Source organism: Ahaetulla prasina, chromosome 10 (assembly GCF_028640845.1).
Source record: "Ahaetulla prasina isolate Xishuangbanna chromosome 10, ASM2864084v1, whole genome shotgun sequence".
Classification (NCBI taxonomy): Eukaryota; Metazoa; Chordata; class Lepidosauria; order Squamata; family Colubridae; genus Ahaetulla; species Ahaetulla prasina.
Window position 1 is genome coordinate 18,101,520 of NC_080548.1, and position 21,186 is coordinate 18,122,705.

General features: G+C 43.9%; 1 protein-coding gene across 1 annotated transcript in view; it reads left to right on the top strand.

Annotated features, from left to right (window-relative positions):
• Positions 1-21,186, top strand: part of LOC131204227 (discoidin, CUB and LCCL domain-containing protein 1-like) — a 49,910-nt gene that overhangs the window by 12,618 nt on the left and 16,106 nt on the right. The window contains exons 3-8 of the mRNA XM_058195217.1: positions 7,811-7,948; positions 10,489-10,540; positions 12,618-12,690; positions 14,155-14,288; positions 16,426-16,463; positions 18,319-18,513. Of these exons, the coding sequence (XP_058051200.1) occupies positions 7,811-7,948; positions 10,489-10,540; positions 12,618-12,690; positions 14,155-14,288; positions 16,426-16,463; positions 18,319-18,513 (630 nt within the window). The remainder of the gene's footprint in view (positions 1-7,810; positions 7,949-10,488; positions 10,541-12,617; positions 12,691-14,154; positions 14,289-16,425; positions 16,464-18,318; positions 18,514-21,186) is intronic.

The following is a 21,186-nucleotide window of genomic DNA, read 5'->3' on the forward strand; positions in this document are numbered from 1 at the left end:
CGAGAAGCAGCAGGGGAAATGAGGCAGCTGCTGGGAGGTGGCAGCCCAAGGATAAAGGAAGCCGGATGGACTTTGTGTATTTACTGTTTTCTGTAACCCACCCCCAATGGCTTCAAAAAAAGCATTTCATGTCACAGCGTTGTAAAGAGGCTTAGGAGGTGGGGGGGGGCAGCTTAGGAAGCATCTCACCTGGATCCCTGTTCTGGACAGGCTGGGTGGGGTAGGCGGAGTCACAACAATCCCATTCACAGCCTCCCGTTTAGAATTGGATTGGCTAGTTGTTACTTTCACTTCACCAGGCTTGTTTCTTCCCTCCCTCACTCCCTCTCCTTCCTTCCTTCCTTTCTCCCTCCCTCCTCTTCCTTCTGTCCCTCTCTCTTCTTCCTTCATTCCTTCCTCCCTCTCTCTCCGTTTATTTCTTTCTTCATTCTCCCTCTCCTCCCTCCCTCCTTCGTCCCTTCCTCCCTCCCCTCCCTTTCTCTCCCTCCCTCCCACCCTTCCTTTTCTTCCTACATTCCTCCCTCCCTCTCTTTATTCCTTCCTTCCCCCCTGTCCTTCCTTTCTCCCTCCTCCTTCTCTCCCTTCCTTCTTTCCTTCCTATTCACTGGCATCATAGAGGAAAAAGGAAAAGGCCTTGAGGGACAGGAGGAAGAACCACTGCCAAGGCAACTGTAGGATAATCATAGCTTGAGCCCGGGCCAAGAAAGCAATGTGAGAAAATGTCTCGGACAAACCCTTCCCTGGTTCACATGAAGAGAAAGTGGGGGAGGAGGAGCACATCAGACTTGTAAGGTTCTGTTACTGTAGATGTTACAATAAAAATAATCCAGATCTCTTTGGCATTGGTTACTTAGACTGGGTCTACCGTGTTGGGATAAGATCAGTCTTGCAAGTCCACATGTGTTTTCCCCGCCCTTATCTTCATGTGAACTAGGGATGGGCTTGTCCAAGACCTTTTTCAGGTTATTTTCTTGGCCTGGCTCTCTTATCTGACTACTGCCATGATAGCAGCTCTTCCTCTGGTCCTTCAAAGCCATTCTTATGCCATCTGTGGGCACCTATTTCACCAATCATTCACTTGTCCTGATGGTGTTTCTGTACAGTTCTGTGGTTAAATTTTTCTGTATTAAGAATTGCACTTGGATCAATTTCTTCGTTGTATTCTTTTGTCGTGGCGAAGGGCACAGTGCTCAATAGCAATAGCACTTAGACTTATATACAGCTTCACAGTGCTTTACAGCCCTCTCTAAGCAGTTTACAGAGTCAGCCTCTTGCCCCCAACAATCTGGGTCTTCATTTTACCCACCTCGGGAAGATGGAAGGCTGTCAACCTTGAGCCTAGTGAGATTCAATCTGCCAAACTGCTGGCAGCTGGTGATCAGTAGAAGTAGCCTGCAGTACTGCACTCTAACCATAAAGGTAGCTTATCCCTTCTGCTGAAGGGAAGATGCTTGAGAGGAGCCTTATCCAATGAAGATATGTCTAGATTCTACTGTAGCAGAAGCATCTAGGATCTCCTCTCTTGTTGGATATATCTTTTTTCCCCATCACCATCTTTACCAGCAAGTTTAATGGAGGCACCAAAGAGTATCAAAAGGGCCTTAGCCAAGTGGAAGATAGGTGTAGGTGAATTTGGCCAGGTGAGACTGAGGGAGGGGTCAAACATGATATTAGTCATGAGTCCCTTCGTACCCATAAGAGCTCTAAGTCCAGCCCACCTTGAATTCCTTTCCATCCTTAATGCCTCCAAATTTCCCTTTACCGTTAGTAATTCAAATTCTTGTAGACAGCTTAAGCCTGCAATAATTTTATTTATTATTTATTTATTTATTAAATTTTTATACCGCCCTTCTCCCGAAGGACTCAGGGCGGTTTACAGCCATGATAAAACAACAACAGGGTACACATAAAACCATAATTTAAAAAATTTATTTTACAAATGGCCGAATTAAAACATTTAGAATAAAACCCAAATTTTAAAATGTTAAAACATTAAAACTAATTAAAATCCTATTAAAATCCTATGCCAGTCCTGCGCGAACAAACAAATAGGTCTTCAGTTCTCGGCGGAAAGTCCGAAGGTCCGGCAGTTGCCGAAGTCCAGGGGGAAGTTCGTTCCAAAGGGTGGGAGCCCCCACAGAGAAGGCCCTCCCCCTGGGGGCCGCCAGCCAACATTGCTTGGCGGACGGCACCCTAAGGAGTCCCTCTCTGTGCGAGCGTACAGGTCGGTGGGAGGCATTCGGTAACAGCAGGTGGTCCCGTAAGTACCCTGGCCCTAAGCCATGGAGCGCTTTAAAGGTAGTCACCAACACCTTGAAATGTACCCAAAAGACCACAGGTAGCCAGTGCAGACTGCGCAGGAGAGGTGTTACATGGGAGCAACGTGTGGCTCCCACTATCACCCGCGCAGCTGCGTTCTGAACCAACTGGAGCCTCCGGGTACTCTTCAAGGGGAGCCCCATGTAGAGAGCATTACAGTAGTCCAAGCGAGAGGTAACCAGAGCATGAGTGACCGTGCATAAGGCATCCCGGTCGAGGAAGGGGCGCAACTGGCGAACCAGGCGAACCTGGTAAAAAGCCCTCCTGGCGACAGTCGTCAAATGATCTTCGAAAGACAACCGTCCATCCAGGAGGACGCCCAAGTTGCGTACCCTTTCCACTGGGGCCAGTGATTCGCTCCCAACAGTCAGCCGAGGCTGCAGCTGACTGTACCGGGGTGCCGGCATCCACAGCCACTCCGTCTTGGAGGGATTGAGTTTGAGCCTGTTTCTCCCCATCCAGGCCCGTACAGCTTCCAAGCACCAGGACAGCACTTCGATGGCTTCGTTGGGATGGCCTGGGGTGGAAAAGTACAGCTGCGTGTCGTCAGTGTACAGTTGGTACCTCACCCCAAAGCCATTGATGATCTCTATACAGAGATCATCAATATACAAATAATATACATATAATATACAAATAATATACAAATAATATACAAATAAATCTATACAGAGGTAGTCCTCGACTGATGACCACAATTGAGCCCATTATGTTTCTAAGTAAGACATTTGTCAAGTGACTTTTCCCCTGTTTTATAACCTTTCTTTGCCTCAATTGCCGAGTGAATCATTGCGATTGTTAAGTTAGTGACATGGTTGTTAAGTGAAACTGGCTTCCCCATTGACTTTGCTGGTCAGAAGGTCACAAAAAGTGATCACAACAACCGTCATAAATAGGAACCAGCTGCCACACCTCTGAATTTTGATCACGTGGTTGCATGGATGCTGCAGGGGTTGTAAATGCGAAAAACGGTCATAAGTCACTTTTTCGGTGCTGTTGTAACCCTGAACAGACACTAAATGAACTGTTGTAAGTCGAGGACTACCTGTACTCATTTGAATTTCCGGAATCTCCTGATTTCTCCGGCACTTGACATTAGATTTTGCTTTTCAGCAACAGGCTCCAAAATTTCTTCTTTGGTAGAAGAATGGCTTCTCTCTTCAGTACATAATTGAACCATCTGGGAAACCCACAACTTTTGAGAAACATTCTTTTCCCCATTACTATTACCATTAGCATGGATGACTTTAAGATTGCCAGACATGACAAGTTTAGACCGGGAAAAAAGGTATTGGGAAACAGTCGAATAAATCTTCCGCTGAAGGCTAAATCCTACATCCTCTGCAGTTGCTGTTCCTTAAAGCAGAAATTGCATTTTCATTTGTTTAGACTTCAGCTCTAACATTCCACTTCCCGAGACACACACAGAGTTTACAATTTGAAAATAGCGGCGAAACCACCCAGGTCAGGAAAGGCAAGCGAAGGCCAGGGCAGGAAACCATTGTCGACAAACCTCCTGCTGTGTTTTGTTTCGCGTCGCATCTATTCCACAATTCTTTCCCCAGTGCCTTCTCCGTCTATGGCAGGGGTATCAAACTCGATTTCACTGAGGGTCGCATCAGGGTTGTGTCTGACCTCAGGGGGATGGAGTGGGCGTGGCCAGGGTGGGCGTAGTCAGCTTGACATCACTCCTGTTGGGGGCGTATGTGGTGGCCCTAGCGTTCTGCCAGCGAAATGGGCTCCCAAGCTCCGTTTTTGGCTGCCACGGCCTCTGTTCTGACTTAGACTTCCCCAGCAGCACAAAGTCGAGTCCTCGTCCCGATAAACCTCTTTTATTTAATTTAGAGTGAATTCCTCTCCAGCAAAGTCTTTCCTCTCCCACAGTCTTTCAAGATAGTTCACAATTACCGACCTTTATCAGGCTTGGAGAGTGGCCAAGCTGATATCTTTCAGACACCTGGAATACTTGGCAGGAATGCAGGAATGAACTAATTGTCTCCTGCAAACTCCACTCCCCTTTCGTTCCTCTTTTATTCCCTCTGGGAGGGGCCATTCATCATCCACCTGTGGCCTTACTCCCAAGTCGACCCTTGTTGTTCCCTTCGTCTGGCAACTCTGTGCATGCGCACACTGGGAACAGGCTCCAGCTGTTCGTCTGCCTCACTGATGTCTGACTCCAAAGACAGCTGATAACTTGCATACGGCCCTGGCCCCCTCTCTGCCTCCGAAGAAGAGACCCTCATCAGAGCCTTCCCCAGACTCCAGGACTGGCCCGTGTTCCACCCCAATCTCCTCACTGTCCAAATCTGCTGCCAGATCTGCTAGCCACTGGCAGGCCACAACTGGCTCCTGGAACTCTGTGACAGCCCACAGCCCTCCCAAGCTCTGTTTTCGCTGGCAGAGGCATTGTGGGTCAGTCCTTTGGTTTCCAGGGCAGCCCCACGGGCCAGATCTAAGTGCCCTGCAGGCCGGATCCAGGCCCCTGGGCCTTAAGTTTAGCACCCCTGGTCTATTCGGTTAAATAAACCTTCCCTTTGCCTTGTTATCTGTGAGGGCGATTCCAAACAGGCTGGGGGAGGCTGAGGTATACAAGTTTGCTTAAAAAGATTTTGAGGGATGAAGACAGAGTTGGCATGTGGAAGAAATTCCAGAGGTTTTCCTATAAATTATGGTCCTGGGATTTGAAGCGTGGGAGTGTGCAGAGCAAAGTTTGAGTAAGATGGGGGATACAGGGGCTTGCGTACTGCTGACTCATTGTGGTTTGTGACTGTTGAAGTGGAGACAGTGTTGTCATCGTATATTCTAGAGTACTTGTTTTCCTTCAGTTTTGGAGTTGTTTTTCTGTGCTCCATGTTCGTCTGTTTCTTATAGTTTTATTTATATTTATTAAATTAAATGTTTCTTTTGTAAACGTTTGTTTCTAGCCTTGCAGACAATGAAAAGATTTTATATCGGAGTTAGGAAACGCGATGGCCATCAGTTCTAGTTCCATCTTTTACAGATATTTTAAATTCAAAATAAAAGGAATCTGGACTGCTGCAGAATAAGCATCAGCCTGGAACATTTATATACTATGGTACTAAAACTCTTATTGTCAGGATCTTTACCCGAGTGAAATAATGCCTCATAGTTTTTGAACCAAATGGTCTAACTTACACAATGTGTCCAAAATCTTAGGACCCTTGATTCCCAAGGGAACAAAATTTGAGAAAGTTGTAGCTGCTTTAGTGCTACTGACTGCTGATGAGATCATGTGATCTTCCTGGTCAACATTCTGTGACAGTTTCCAAGCCAGTCTCGCAATCCTCGCACCCTCCTTCTTCCTCAATAGCAGCCGCTTACTTGTTTGATGGAAAGGGAAGAGATGATTTCTGGTGCTCCCTTGACAGATTCCCATGAGGAAACTCAATGGGGAAGCCAGCAGGAAGCCAGAAGTCATTTCTGCTCCCATGGCTGCATTGCCCACCTTTGGTCATCCCGTTTTTCTCTTTAGCTAAAATATAGAATAAAATCATCTGCTACAATGTCCTACCTGTCAATGACTACTTCAGCTTCAACCACAACAATACAGGAGCACACAATAGATACAAACTTAAAGTGAACCGCTCCAAACTCGATTGCAGAAAATATGACTTCAGCAACAGAGTTGTCAATGCCTGGAATGCACTACCAGACTCTGTGGTCTCATCCCCAAACCCCCAAAACTTTAACCTTAGACTGGCTACTGTTGACCTCACCCCATTCCTAAGAGGTCTGTAAGGGGCGTGCATAAGAGCACCAGCGTACCTATTGTCCCTAATGTTCCCTTTAATTGTATTCGTTTTATGTATTCAATTCATGCTTATTACTTACTTATGTTATCTAATATGTACTCGACAAAATAAATAAAATAAAATAAAATAAATAAACACTGACCAAATGGGGCATGTATTATCTAGTCATCTCCATATATTTACATAGTTATATATTTATTTTGCCTTGCCTTGCATTATTATAATTCATGATAGTTGTGTTTTTTTAAAAATTTGTATGGATTGTTCACTGCTCAGAGTTGTATATTTAGGAGAGGTGCCTGTTTAAATTTCCTAAATAACATAACATTAATTTGCTTACATTTTAATTCAATTTGAGCGTAACTAAACTCCAAATTTAGTTTTCCAGCCGTATCCTTTTCAAATAGAATTTCTGGCATGCTTCGGATTGTTTTCGGAGAAAAACAAATGGAACATTCCTGCTTTGTGTATGCAGCTCTAAGCCTGCACTGTATCTCCAGATTGGTGTTGTGACACTAAGAGAAGCAGGCTTGTTCTGAACTATTTTAAAAGCTTGATTGGGTGCACTTAAAAAATTTAAGTGGGCAGCCTTGGGAGGGATGTGAGTAGAACTTTGCTGGATCAGGCCAAAAGGCCCCGAGTCTCCAAGATCTTGCTTCTCATAGGAGCTTCCAGGCAGAGAATTGAAACAAAGGACTTCCCCTTTAGTTACTTTTCCCAGCAACTAGCAAATTACCATTTCTGCATGCAAAAGTCCCTTGGAACAATAAATCACTCTTTTTTCCAACAAGGATCCTCTGCCAACAGAAAGGAAGCCAAAGCGAAGGCATGGGAAATGAGAGGGCTGAATCAACAGGCTTGGGGGCAGTTCGAGATTTGGCAGAGCTGTGTCCTAAAATCCTAATAAGGGCCTTCTGGATAGAACACTTTGCAGTGGGCTGATGTCACATTTCGGTTTTGTTTCTTTTTTTCCCTTGCCGGTTGCGTTGTGACCTTTATGGAGTCCAAACTCTTTAACTTTTGGGGGCAGTGAAATCTTAGTCAGCCTCCCACTTTCTGACTTGGAATGGCACTGGCTGGGAATGTCTGCATAAAAGTCTAATCTATAAGAAGATGCGTAGGACGAAGTTTAATCAGTGGTGAAATCCAATTTTTTTTAAACTACCGGTTCTGTGGGTGTGGCTTGGTGGGCGTGGTGTGGTGTGGCGGGCGTGGCTTGGTGGGCGTGGCAGGGGAAGGATACTGCAAAATCCCCATTCCCTCCCCACTCCTGGGGGAAGGATATTGCAAAATCTCCAGTCCCATCCTACTCTAAGGGAAGGATATTGCAAAATCTCCATTCCCATCCTACTCTGGGGCCAGCTAGAGGTGGTATTTGCCAGTTCTCCGAACTACTCAAAATTTCCATTACCGGTTCTCCAGAACCTGCTGGATTTCACCCCTGGGTTTAACCATGATAAAGCTGGGCTGAATATAATGAGTGAAAGAAGGAACAAATAGTGTTTCCCAAAGGCACTTTCCTCTCTTCCTTTCCTAGCATTACCGCTTTCACTCTGTTGCCGACATGAAGTTCTTGTTGGAAAAATGTTCAATTGGCCCAATTGGATGAAGTTTGCTGGGAGAATAGAGGTTGATCGATTGACATCAAATGGCCAGCATGTCTCTGGATGGAAAAATCCCACAGTCTATGCTCTTTCTTTCTCGTTCTCCCATTCCAGGTCCATTCTGTGGCAGTGCATATCCTCCTCACTCAGTCATGGTGATGAATTCCAGCTCCATAACTGTCTTATTCAACAGTACAAGACACCGCTCAGGTCGTGGCTTCCTTCTTTCTTACGCCAGCGGCAACCGGTCAGGTAGGGAAAGCATCTCCATCGCTTATGGCTTCAGCTGTCGATGCTGCACACGGTTAAAAACCAAAACAAAACTGATGATGTTGCCTAGCTCAGGGGTTTGCAAACTTGGCTCCTTTAAGACTTGTGGACTTCAACTCCCAGAGTTCTGGGAGTTGAAGTCCACAAGTCTTAAAGGAGCCAAGTTTGCAGATCCCTGACCTAGCTGGATAATGAAACATCTGCAAGAGAATCACCAAGCTGGGAGAGCACCAAGGACCCCACAGTTCAACCCTGAGCTACAAAACCCTGAGGTACAAAAACAAAACACTGCAACCAAAGTTGCAAAAAACAAAAGTAAAAGTTGCACGCAAGGGACAAGACCAAAAAAAGGTGCATATTGCCGGCTGCAAATAACAAAAATGTCTACCGGCCATTGGTTTACCCAACATCAAATGGTAGTTCTTGAGTTGCAACCCCAATTTTTCCCAGATTTTTTTTTTTTTACGTGAATGAAAGGACCATGGTATATTTTCTACTACTTCATTTTTAAATGCAGAGGCAAAATAAATGTATTGCAGTTTACTTACACCAGACTAAAAATGAATGGACATATGAAAGAGGTAATTTCAGAACTCGGAAATCCATGAAAATAAACCTTTTAAAAAACAGATCAGACAGCTCCATGTGACTCTGCAAAACACTCTGGGACTTGCACATTTTTCCTCAGAATTTTTCTTTCTAGATTACTGGCTGGTATATTTGATGTCATGATTTGATTCACTTGGATGTAGTGAAAGATAGAGTACAATGTCCAAAGTACATCACACACTTAGTTTTTAAACAATATTTATGGTGTCTTCTATTTTCTGTATTAATATTTTCCCTGCCTGCTTCTTCTAAACAGGCTAAAATGTAGAAATACTCCATTCCTGAGAATTCAGCCACTATCTTTGTAGCCAGAAGGAAAAATGTTGTGCAATGTTTACAGAAAATTCAACAAACGTCTGATGATTATATAAACAAAGTCACAAAGTCATTCTCTGCATGTAAGGAACTCCTGCAGTAAGCTCGTACCATCAGTTGAGCAAGGGTTGCCTCCATCTTTTTGCTGCTAAAGATGATTTTATCCTTTTCAGCATCTCAGAAAACGAGGATGGAAACTTGATCCCATTGCAGATTAGTTCACGGGCCATCTTGACAAGTGCAAAAAAGTCAGGAACCAGGATAGAGTTCACAAGTACTACGAGTTTATTTCATGCTACTTATAAACAAAAAGTCGGAACTACCAATGATCAAGGCAGATTGCCGGACTTCAAGGGGGGCTGGATTTAGGTCTCTTATGGGGTATAGAGCAGTGGTGAAATGTAAAATTTGTTACTACCGGTTCTGAGGGCATGGCTTGGTGGGGGGGAGGTAATGTGACTGGGAGGGCACGGCCAACTTTTTTTTTTTTTTACTTTTAAAAGCATTTTTTCTACAACCTCTTCGGCCGAAGACATTGCAAAAAAAATGCTTTTAAAAGTCTCTGACAATCCCAGCTGAGTTGCCTGATCATCAGAGGCTTTTTCTTTTCTTTTAAAAGCATTTTTTTTTTGCCTTTAAAAAAAAAAAAGCCTCTGACGATCCGGCAACTCAGCTGGGATCGTCAGAGGAGCCTTTTAAAAGCATTTTAAAAGAATAGAAAAAATGCTTTTAAAAGCTTCTGACGATCCCAACTGAGCCGCCCGATCATCAGAGGCTTTTTTTTTTTACTTTTAAAAGCATTTTTTCAGCCAAAGAAAATATGCTTTTAAAAGTTAAAAAAAAAATTCTGAGGCTCGCGGGGCTCAGCTGGGCATGGGGGGGGGGCAGGGATTTTTGCTACCGGTTCTCCGAACCACCCGCTGCCATTGCTACCGGATCGGGCATTTCACCTCTGATATAGTGACTCTAAACCAGGGGTGTCAAACTCGATTTCACTGAGGGCCACATCAGGATTGTGTTTGATCTCTGGGGGCACAAGGGGGTGTGGCCAGCTTGATGTCACTTGTGTCGGGGGCACCTGTGGCCCAAGTGCTCTGCCAGCGAAAACGGGCTCCCAAGCTCCATTTTTGGCTGGGACGGCCTCCTGCAACCCTCTGCCAATGAAAACAGAGCTCCATTTTTGCTGGCAGAGGAACAGCGAGCTGGTCCTTTGCTGTTTCCAGGGCGGCCCCACGGGCCAGATCTAAGCACCCCATGGGCCAGATCCGGTTTTGAGTTTGACACCCCTGCTATAAACTGAGGATGCATTTGATCCCGCCCTCAGACTCAGCCTGGCCATCTCCAATGTCAACAGGCTGCATAGAAATTTTCCCTTAATGACAAAAAGCAAATTGAAAACTCACCTCCCTTATGTCTCCAACATAAAGATCAATACAATCGGCTTTGTTTCCATTATCTGAACTATTATGACAGATTTTTGCCTTGCTACTACATTTATCAATTAATATAAATACTAAATGATGAAATGGAGGTGCTGCAACCCCCCCAGGATAACACCCACCTTCTAAACTGCTGTGTTCTCCCGTTCTCTCTTTCAGATTTAATTTCATGCTTGCAAAAAGGCATCCATTATAACACAGAAGAAATCAGGTAAGAATTTCTGATAAAAACCATCCTGGTTGCTTCTAAATAAAGGAAGATCTCTTCTGCTGTAGAACAAAAAAATCAAATAAAGAACAGCCACATGCAACTGCAATAGGGGAAGGGAGATTAAACCTGGGTTAATTTTCTACCGAGCCTAGTTTTAATTTTGTAATTGTTTCACAAATGGTAGCTTTGGAAGCAATCTTCAACAGGTCAGGGATCTGCAAAGCTTATTTCTGTAAAGAAAAGGACATATTTAAATATTGTTTCCATCAGCTATATCTGACTTATCCTTAAATTCTCTGTCTTTGTTTTAAAAAATCGCTATGGTATCCTGCCAACTTTGGCTGCTCTTTAAAAAGCGCAGAAAATGAAGTTTGTGCTGAATTTTGCTGTATTTCCTGAGATCAGTGTTTCTCAGCCTTGGTGATTTTAATATGTGGACTTCAATTCCCAGAATCCCCTGGCATTTCTCAACCCTGGCAACTTCTTCAGCAGGCTGGCTGGGGAATTCTGGGAATAGCAGTAATATCTTAAAGTTGGCGAAGTTGAGAAACATTGCCTTAGATCAGGGGAGTTAAACTCGATTTCATTGAGGGCCACATCAGGGTTGTATTTGACTTCGAGAGGGCAGTGGGCATGGCCAGAATGGGCGTGGCCAGCTCAATGTCACTCATGTTGGGGTGCCTGTGGCGGCCTGAGTCCTCTGCCAGCAAAAACGGAGCTCTGTTTTCAGCTGCGATGGCATCCTGCAACCTTCTGTCAGCAAAAAAGGAGCTCAGCAGGGCCGCCTGCAGCCCTCACAACAGGGGTGAAATGCTCCCAGTTTGGACCGGATCACCTGATCCGGTAGCGATGGCAATGGGTGGTTCAGAGAACCGGTAGCAAAAATCCCTGGCCCCACCCCATGCCCAGCTGAGCCGTGTGATCATCAGAGGGTTTTTTTTTTACTTTTAAAAGCATTTTTTCTTTGGCTGAAAAAATGCTTTTAAAAGTAAAAAAAAAAGCCTCTGATGATTGCGCGGCTCAGCTGGGATAGTCAGAGGCTTTTAGAATCATTTTTTTCTACAAATGCTTTTAAAAATTTAAAAATGCTTTTAAAAGGCTCCTCTGACGATCTCATCTGAACTGCCTGATCTTCAGAGGGTTTTTTTTTCTTTTAGAGGCAAATAAAAATGCTTTTAAAAGAAAAGAAAAGCCTCTGACAATCAGGCAACTCAGCTGGGATCGTCAGAGGAGCCTTTTAAAAGGCCAAAGAGGTTGTAGAAAAAATGCTTTTAAAAGTTAAAAAAAAAGTTGGCCACGCCCAGCCAGTCACATTACCCCACCACCACTAAGCCACGCCCACAGAACTGGTAGTAACAAATTTTACATTTCATCACTGCCTCACAAGCTCCATTTTCAGCTGCGACGGCCTCCTGCAACCCTCTGCCAATGAAAACAGAGCTCCATTTTTGCTGGCAGAGGCACAGAGGTCCTTTGCTGTTTCCAGGGCAGCTCTACGTGCTAGATCTAAGCATCCCACGGGCTGGATCTGGCCCCCCGGGCCTTGAGTTTGACATCCCTGCCTTAGATCTTGCTGCTACCCTCAAGTAAGGATTGTCTGCTTTTTGGTGCAATTGGCTCATTCTGTATGTTTTATGCAGTTTGCTGAGTTGTTATAATGTGATAACAAGGAACCCCCCAAAAGCATAAAAATACCCTTCTGAACCAGTGGTGGGTTTCAAAAATTTTTACTACTGGTTCTGTGGGTGTGGCTTGGTGGGCATGGCTTGGTGGGCATGGCAGGGGAAGGATACTGCAAAATCTCCATTCCCACCCCAATCCAGGGGAAGGTTATTGCAAAATCTCCATTTCCTCCCGATCAGCTGGGACTTGGGAGAGAATAGATGTCAGAATTTTTACTACCGGTTCTCTGAACTACTCAAAATTTCCGCTACCGGTTCTCCAGAACTGGTCAGAACCTGCTGAAACCCACTTCCGTTCTGAGCTATTTGAATCTTAATTGGCTAGCAGTCTTGTATCTGTCTTTCTCTGCCTCTCTCTCACACAGATCATGTTCTTTTCTATTATTTTTATGTAGAGTTTATTGTCCTGCGGGCTGCAAGGGAGTGGAGAGTGACATCTGGGGAAATGTGAACCAAGGATACAGAGATGTGAGTTGTTCAGTGTGGTGCATGTGCATTCAAATGTATTTTAGAGTCCCATCCACAAAGTTTTGTAGTTCATGGATGGTGTGATTTAGCCTTCGAGTTAATGAACAAAAAAATACATTGAATAGATATATATGGCCGATAAACCACTGCAGAAGATCTAATCAAAGATAGGATTGTTTCAGTGAGGCCTATATTTGTGGAATCCTAACCCAAGAAAGATTTGCATATCTCATGAATTCTTGCTTCAAATCAGTTCTAAATACTTTTCATTTCAAGTAACTTTCTCTTACCACAATTATCAGCTACGGCTAGTTTAAAATTTATTTCAATTGCCTGTAAATATATTTACTTGACATTAGACTCCTTTTAAAGATGCTTTAGAATAGAATAGAATTTTTTATTGGCCAAGTGTGATTGGACACACAAGGAATTTGTCTTTGGTGCATAGGTTCTCAGTATACATAAAAGAAAAGATACCTTCATCAAGGTACAACACTTACAACACGTAATGATAGCCATAGGGTACAAACTTAACACTTAATGATACAGCACTTAACGATAGTCATAGGCTACAAATAAGCAATCAGGAAACAATATCAGTATAAATTGTAAGGATACAAGTAACAAAGTTACAGTCATAAGTGGAAGGAGATGGGTGATGGGAACGATGAGAAGATAAATAGTGCAGATTTAGTAATAGTTTGACAGTGTTGAGGGAAATATTCGTTTAGCAGAGCGATGGCGTTCAGGAAAAAAATGTCCTTGTGTCTAGTTGTTCTGTTGTGCAGTGCTCTATAGCGTCGTTTTGAGGGTAGGAGTTGAAACAGTTTATGTCCAGGATGCGAGGGGTCTGTAAATATTTTCACAGCCCGCTTTTTGGCTCGTGCAGTATACAGGCAGGTTGGTAGCCATTGTTTTTTTTTTAATTCTAGTTTAATCTGTTTGAGTATGGTTAATGCCATTTTTATATACTGGAAGCTTCTGTGTGAGATCAGAGTCCTTAAAGGCAGCCTAATTATATCTCTAATTAAGAATAAATATTTTTACAGCCCACCTTTTAAGGAAAGATTAAAAAAGCATCATAATTCAAGGCAGGGGGGGGGGGGGAAACCTAACCAAAATCTGCAACAAATTATAGCAAAACAAAAAATAAAAAAAGCTCAAGAGCATTTTAAACAGCAGCAAAATATATATATAATGCCTCACAAAACCTATTTAATGGTTAGTATTATTATTTTTATGTTTATATTTCTCTCGGGTGGCAGTTCGAAATCTCTGCCAATCCATTCCATAGGCCAAATTGGTTGCTCCGACCAACTCTTCAGCTTCTTTCACCAATGTGAATGAACTCAGCCTAAGAAACTGTAATGAAGAGCAGAATTGTTCTCCTGGCACTTTTTCCACTTGATTTCTGTTGCCTGGAGATTGGTCACAATCGTCCCCTTTTTATTTATTGCCCTCCAGACATCTGTTCTTTGCAAAGCAGCTGTCCATGCTGGTGTGATCTTGGACGAGCTGGGAGGACCAATCGTCATATCGCAAGAGAAAGGAGTCACTCTTTACAAATCCAGTGTTGCAAACGGACTGCATTCGAAAAGGTGAGCATCCAACGGAATTGTAAAACAGCCTACAACAACCATGAAACAATTGGTTCCTTTAGATCAGGGCTATCAAACTCGATTCCATTGAGGGCCGCCTCAGGGTTGTGTTTGATCTTGGCGGAGGGGAGGGGGCAGGGGTGAAATTCAGCAGGTTCTGACAGGTTCTGGAGAACCAGTAGCAGAAATTTTGAGCAGTTCGGAGAACTGGCAAATACCACCTCTGGGGCTGGCCCCTAGAGAGCGGTGGGAATGGGGATTTTGCAATATCCTTCCCCCAGGAGTGGGGAGGGAATGGAGATTTTGCAGTATCCTTCCCCCAGGAATGGGGAGGGAATGGAGGTTTTGCAATATCCTTCCCCCAGGAATGGGGAAGGAATGGGGATTTTGCAGTATCCTTTCCCTGGAGTGGGGTGGGAATAGAGATTTTGCAATAACCTTCCCCCAGGAATGGGGAAGGAATGGGGATTTTGCAGTATCCTTCCCCTGGAGTGGGGTGGGAATAGAGATTTTGCAGTCTCCTTTCTTTCCTAAAGAGTGGGATGGGAATGGAGAATTTGTAATATCCTTCCCCCAGGAGTGGGGAGGGAATGGAGATTTTGCAGTATCCTTCCCCCAGGAATGGGGAGGGAATGGAGATTTTGCAATATCCTTCCCCCAGGAATGGGGAAGGAATGGGGATTTTGCAGTATCCTTCCCCTGGAGTGGGGTGGGAATGGAGATTTTGTAATATCCTTCCTCTGGAGTGGGATGGGAATGGAGATTTTGCAGTATCCTTCCCCTGCCACGCTCACCGCACCACACCCACCAAGCCACGCCCACAGAACCAGTAGTAAAAAAAATTGGATTTCTCCACTGGGTGTGTGTGGCCAGGGGGCGTGGCTAGCTAGCTACATTTTCACTGGCAGAGGGCTGCAGGAGGTTGTCACGGCCTAAAACAGAGCTCGGGAGAGGCGCGTGTGATTCCCCCCCCCCCCGAGCTCCATTTTCACAGGCAGAGATAGAGACTCCAGTTTCGCTGGCCGGTCCTTGGCTATTTCCAGGGCAGCCCTACAGGCCAGATCTAAGCACCCTGCGGGCTATCCTAAGTACTATTGCTATATTATGGAAAAATCAATACTAATTAGAATAGAATAATGCACAACATATTATTTTTTTTGTAAAGTAAGCAAGATATAAGATACTAATCAGCAAATTATAGAAAGACACGATCCTCCTCTGAGATTCTTCATTACCGTGCTTGCCCTTACATAATGTACAGTACTTATTTTTCACGAATTTAAATAAATAAATAAATAAAAAATAAAATCCTAGTGGACAGCAGAACAAATTCTCATGCTGTGTCAACATCTGCTCTGCATCTTTTCTAGTTTTTTTTTTTTTACTTTTAAAAGCATTTTTTCTTCGCCTGAAAAAATGCTTTTAAAAGTAAAAAAAAAGCCTCTGGTGATCACGTGGCTCAGTTGGGATCATCGGAGGCTTTTAAAAGCATTTTTTACAACCTCTTCGGCCAAAGAGGTTGTAGAAAAAAATGCTTTTAAAAGTAAAATGCTTTTAAAAGTCGGCTGGCGGCCCCCAGGGGAAGGGCCTTCTCTGTTGGAGCACCTACCCTCTGGAACGAACTTCCCCCTGGTTTGCGTCAATTACCTGACCTTTGGACCTTTCGCCGTGAATTGAAAACGTATTTGTTTATCCAAGCGGGACTGGCTTGATTTTTAAATTTTTAAATTTCTGAATTTTAATAATTTTAACTGGGGTATTTTATTATGGGTCTAATTCGACGGTGTTAATTTTCGGCCATTTATAAAATATGTATTTTAATTGTTGTTTTTAATTTGTACACTGTATTGTTTTAAATTTGGCTGTACACCGCCCTGAGTCCTTTGGGAGAAGGGCGGTATAAAAATCTAAATAATAAAATAAATAAATAAATAAATAAATAAATAAAAAGTTGGCCACACCTACTTAGTCACATTACCCCACCCCCACCAAGCCACGCCCACAGAACCGGTAGTAACAAATTTTACATTTCACCCCTGCTTGGAACCCTGACATTGAGGGTTAAACTGAAATACCTCCAAGGTCCCTTCCAACTCTGATCTTCTGTATTCATTTATGTGTGTTTCATTTTGAACAGGGGATCATTATCAGAAAAACGGCTTATCTTTCACAAAGGTAAGTCCTTCAATGGCATCCATCCATTTCTTTTGCATGCCTTCCCTGCGGGGGGGAAACCCATCTGTTTCCTCCCTGATTCCAACGATCAAAATTGCAAAATAATCATTTACAACAAACTGATGCTATTAAAGCAGCAAAGTGCTGTTGAGATCAGCAATTTGGGTTTCCTCTGAAGGGGGGGGAAAAAAGGCAACCAGAGAGAATTTCTATAATAGGAGTGCTCTATTAAAAAGGGCCTCTTGATGGATGGCAATGGAGCCGAAAGCTATTGAATTTTGGATTAAAAAAAAAAAATCAGCTATATTTAAAGGATGTTCACTCCAATCTATTTAGGGGTCCCTTCCAAATCTAGAACATTTCAGCTGCTCTTGGAACTAAACCTCTTGTCCAGGGATAGGTTTTACTTACCTTTACCACCGATTCATCATGCATGCACCCGGCTTCTGCGCAGGTGCTTTGCTCGCTCGTGTGCCTCCTGCACATGCGCCCGGCCTCGAAAACAATCGCACGACTTGGAGACGGGACGGGTGGGCACCGGTTCGGGCGAACCTGTCAGAACCAGCTGAATACCATCTCTGCTCTTGTCTCTTCAGAGAGCATGACAGGGAGTTATAATTCAACATTTTGGGAGAAATCCTGATTGGGGAAGGCTGATTTATAGCTAAGAGATCCAGGAGAGCACTTTGAGCCAACATTAGGAACAAACTAGCCTAGCAAAAGTCAAGCGATAGGCTCAGATCCATAGACCACTTTAACTTCGGCAATTTCACGTTGGGTCACTTAAGTTCCCCACAAAGTCAGCCTATAGGAAGCGGATTGCAACAGTGCGCGTTGGAAGCATCTAAGCCAGAGCTGCATATCCTGAAATACTTTATTTATTAATTATTATTATTAATTAAACTTTTATCCCTCCTTTGTTACTTTATAAGGAGGGGAACATTCATAATACTCCTGTTTTTCTCCACAACAGCCCTGTGAGATAGGTTGAGTTGGGCTGAGAGAGAGGGACTGGCTCAAAGTCGCACCTATTGTAGATGTGCTCTCTGATTATTTCTTTTTCAGAGAAAACCCAGTTGCTGATTTCAACGGCATTTTCATGCCTAAGGTAGGATAAGAACTCACAGGCTCTTGGTGATTGGCGGACAGCTACCCAGTTGGTTTTCATGCCTAAAATGGGATTAGAACAGTCTCCTGGTGATTGGTCCAAAATCATCCAGCTGACATTCATGACTAAGGCAGGACTAGAACTCACAGTCTCCTGGTTTTTAAATCAACATCTTAACCACTGTATCGAACTGGCTCTCTTTGTTCTTTAAAATGTGTTAAACCCATCGCTTAAGAAAGTATGGAATATATAGCTAGATCTTAATAACTACACTGAAATTGAATTACATTTACGGTAAGCATGTATGAAATGGAAATCTCATGTTTTTTAGTTTCTGTCCTGGCAACATTGCTACTACTTAGAGTGGTCCCCAAACTTGGGATCCGTGACTCAAAGTTGTAAAGCTACTAATTTTGGACACAAAGGAGATAAAAGTTACGCGTAATCCATCTCTTTTTTCCTCTATATCACAAACGGGAATTGAGCTTTGACCAGATGGAGAATTGTGTTTAAGTCCTTGCTCAGCCATGTAAGCCACTGGGTGAGTGCAGCCAATCTCACTCAGCCCAACCTATCACCTATTTAAATCTTCTTGAACGTTCAAAGACAAGGTAGGGTAAAAAATGCAATACTAAATAAATATTTCTCATGAAAAATGGACAATATTTCTGGGACAATAGAAACCATGATTAACTAGCAAGTAACGGTGAGGCTGAATGAAGAACATCTGCTTCCTTGTTTCCGCAGACTGTGCCAGGGCTTTGGAAGTTGCCAGTTTCAACGCTTCCTCCTGCTGGCATGAACAGAGTATTCTGGGGGACCATCACACTTGGGCCGCCGAGCGAGCAGCATTGGCTATTGATGGTCCTTCTTGGGCAGCAGATCACAACTCTGCAAACGAGTGGCTGGAAATAGATTTGGGTGGAAAGAGGAACATCACAGGTCAGTAAGTATCACCAGCCTTTTCCTTTGCCTAAAACACGCCTGTTGTCGTGTCCCACCCCCACTCCGACGAACAAGTCAAGGAAGTCCGTAACAAACTTGGCAACAAAGCCTCTGCAGCTTGCCAAGTTCCTTCGAGGTTTCTCAGGGCAGGCAGGAGTCCAAGTTGTGACTTCAGCGATAGGGTCCGATATCAGCAAACTAGATAAGACTTTGCTTGATTCAAGGTTGGAATGCCAAAAGCAGGTCCTTTATATAGGCTGTGGGGTGTGGCTCCATGACTCAGCATTTATCCAGGCCTGCCCCACCCCTCCTTCTGCTGGCGTCGCCTCTCAGATCTCCGGAAGTGAGGGTCCTCCCACCTAAATTGTCTTCAGCTGGATCTGCTGTCAGCTTCTGGGAAAGGGAGGGGTCAGAGGGAGTAGGGCCGAGTGATTCCAGCACCTGGCTGGCTTCCTGCTCTGAAGGCTGAGCCAAAGGAACACACGCTGTATGAGTGAGGTTTATCGGGCTTGTCCTTTCACTCCTGGAATCCTCTCCGGGCATGGGGCCAGGGCCGGGGGCTGGAGGCATGACAGGCCGTTCATCTTCATTATCAGACTTGGAGTCTGATAAAAGGCCCGGTTGGAGATGGGAGGGGCCCGGCTGAGGAGAGGAGGGAGGATGAGTCACAACACCTATCCAATCTTGGCAGATTTAAGATTTATGGACTTCGACTCCCAGAATTCTTCAGGCAACATGGCTGGCTTGGAAATTCTGGGAGTTGAAGTCCACAAGTCTTAAAGTTGCCAAGGTTGGACACCCTTGATTTAAATCAAATCTTATTCTGGGACACAGTGTCGGATCTGACTGCCGCCTCCCTTTTTTGTGTCCGTTTTTGGCCTCCACCCTTTCATTCTCTCAGCCTTGCTTTTCCCAGCCCCCCTCCCTTTCCGCCTACCCCATCCTGTTCCATAGGGAAGATGGGTGGACTGAAGGAGCCTCATATTTCCTGGCAAATCCATCCTTTGTTTCGAGATGCCGGAGGCCACATGAGGCTTATTGCGGCCACCCTATAATGGAGCTTGTTTGGTGAAGAAAATGGAGGCATTGTAAGACCGAGGAACTGGAGGCTGAGTGGAATGCAAGATGGGAGAACATCTCTCCCAATTGGTATCATGTGGAGCAAGGAGGCAGCATCGGACATTCCAGCTGACCAACCTGCAGCTTTCCAAGAAAAGTGCTCTGCTGAACATCTCTATCTATCAAAGAACTGAATGACTACAGACCAGTTGCTTTAACATCTGTAGTCATGAAAGCCTTTGAAAGGCTAGTGCTTTCCTACTTGAAAACCATCACAGATCTGCTGTTAGACCCCTTGCAATTTGCATACCGAGCAAATAGATCAACAGATGATGCTGTTAATATGACTCTGCACTACATCTTACAACATCTTGAATCTCCAAAGACCTATGTAAGGGTCCTCTTTGTAAACTTTAGTTCAGCATTCAATACCATCATTCCAGACACTCTTCTAACTAAGCTAGACCAGCTACAAGTACCTGAACAGACTTGTAAATGGATCGCAAGCTTCCTAACAAACAGGAAGCAGCAGGTAAAACTAAGCAGGATCACTTCAGATACCTGTACAATTAGCACAGGGGCCCCCCAAGGCTGTGTGCTCTCCCCACTTCTCTTCTCTCTGTATACCAATGACTGCAACTCCAATGATCCATCTGTTAAACTACTGAAGTTCGCAGATGACACAACAGTGATTGGTCTCATTCGAGACAATGACGAATCTGCATATAGACGTGAGGTCGAACGACTAGCCTTGTGGTGCGACCGTAACAATCTGGAACTGAACACACTCAAAACTGTAGAAATGGTAGTAGACTTTAGGAGAAACCCTTCCATACTTCCACCTCTCACAATACTTGACAACACAGTATCAGCAGTAGAAACCTTCAAATTTCTAGTTTCTATCATATCACGAGATCTAAAATGGACAGTTAACATTAAAAACATCATCAAAAAAGCACAACAAAGACTCTTCTTTCTGCGCCAACTCAGAAAGCTCAAACTGCCCAAGGAGCTACTGATTCAGTTCTACAGAGGAATTATTGAGTCTGTCATTTGCACCTCTATAACTGTCTGGTTTGGTTCTGCAACCCAACAAGAAAGACACAGACTTCAGAGGATAATTAGAACTGCAGAAAAAATAATTGCTACCAACTTGCCTTCCATTGAGGACCTGTATACTGCACGAATCAAGAAGAGGGCCGTGAAAATATTTACAGATCCCTCACATCCTGGACATAAATTGTTTCAACTCCTACCCTCAAAACGACGCTATAGAGCATTGCACACCAGAACAACTAGACACAAGAACAGTTTTTTCCCGAAGGCCATCACTCTGCTAAACAAATAATTCCCTCAACAATATCAAACTATTTACTAAATCTATTCTAAATCTACACTACTATTAATCTTCTCATCGTTTTCATCACCAATCTCTTTCCACTTATGGAAATTTTTTGTTGCTATCATTAAGGGTTAAATTGCAACCTGTGACCATCATTTGTGTTGTAAATGTTGTACCTTTGATGAAGGTATTTTTTTTCTTTCTTTTTCTTTCTTTTTCTTTTATGTACTCTGAGAGCATATGCACCAAAACAAATTCCTTGTGTGTCC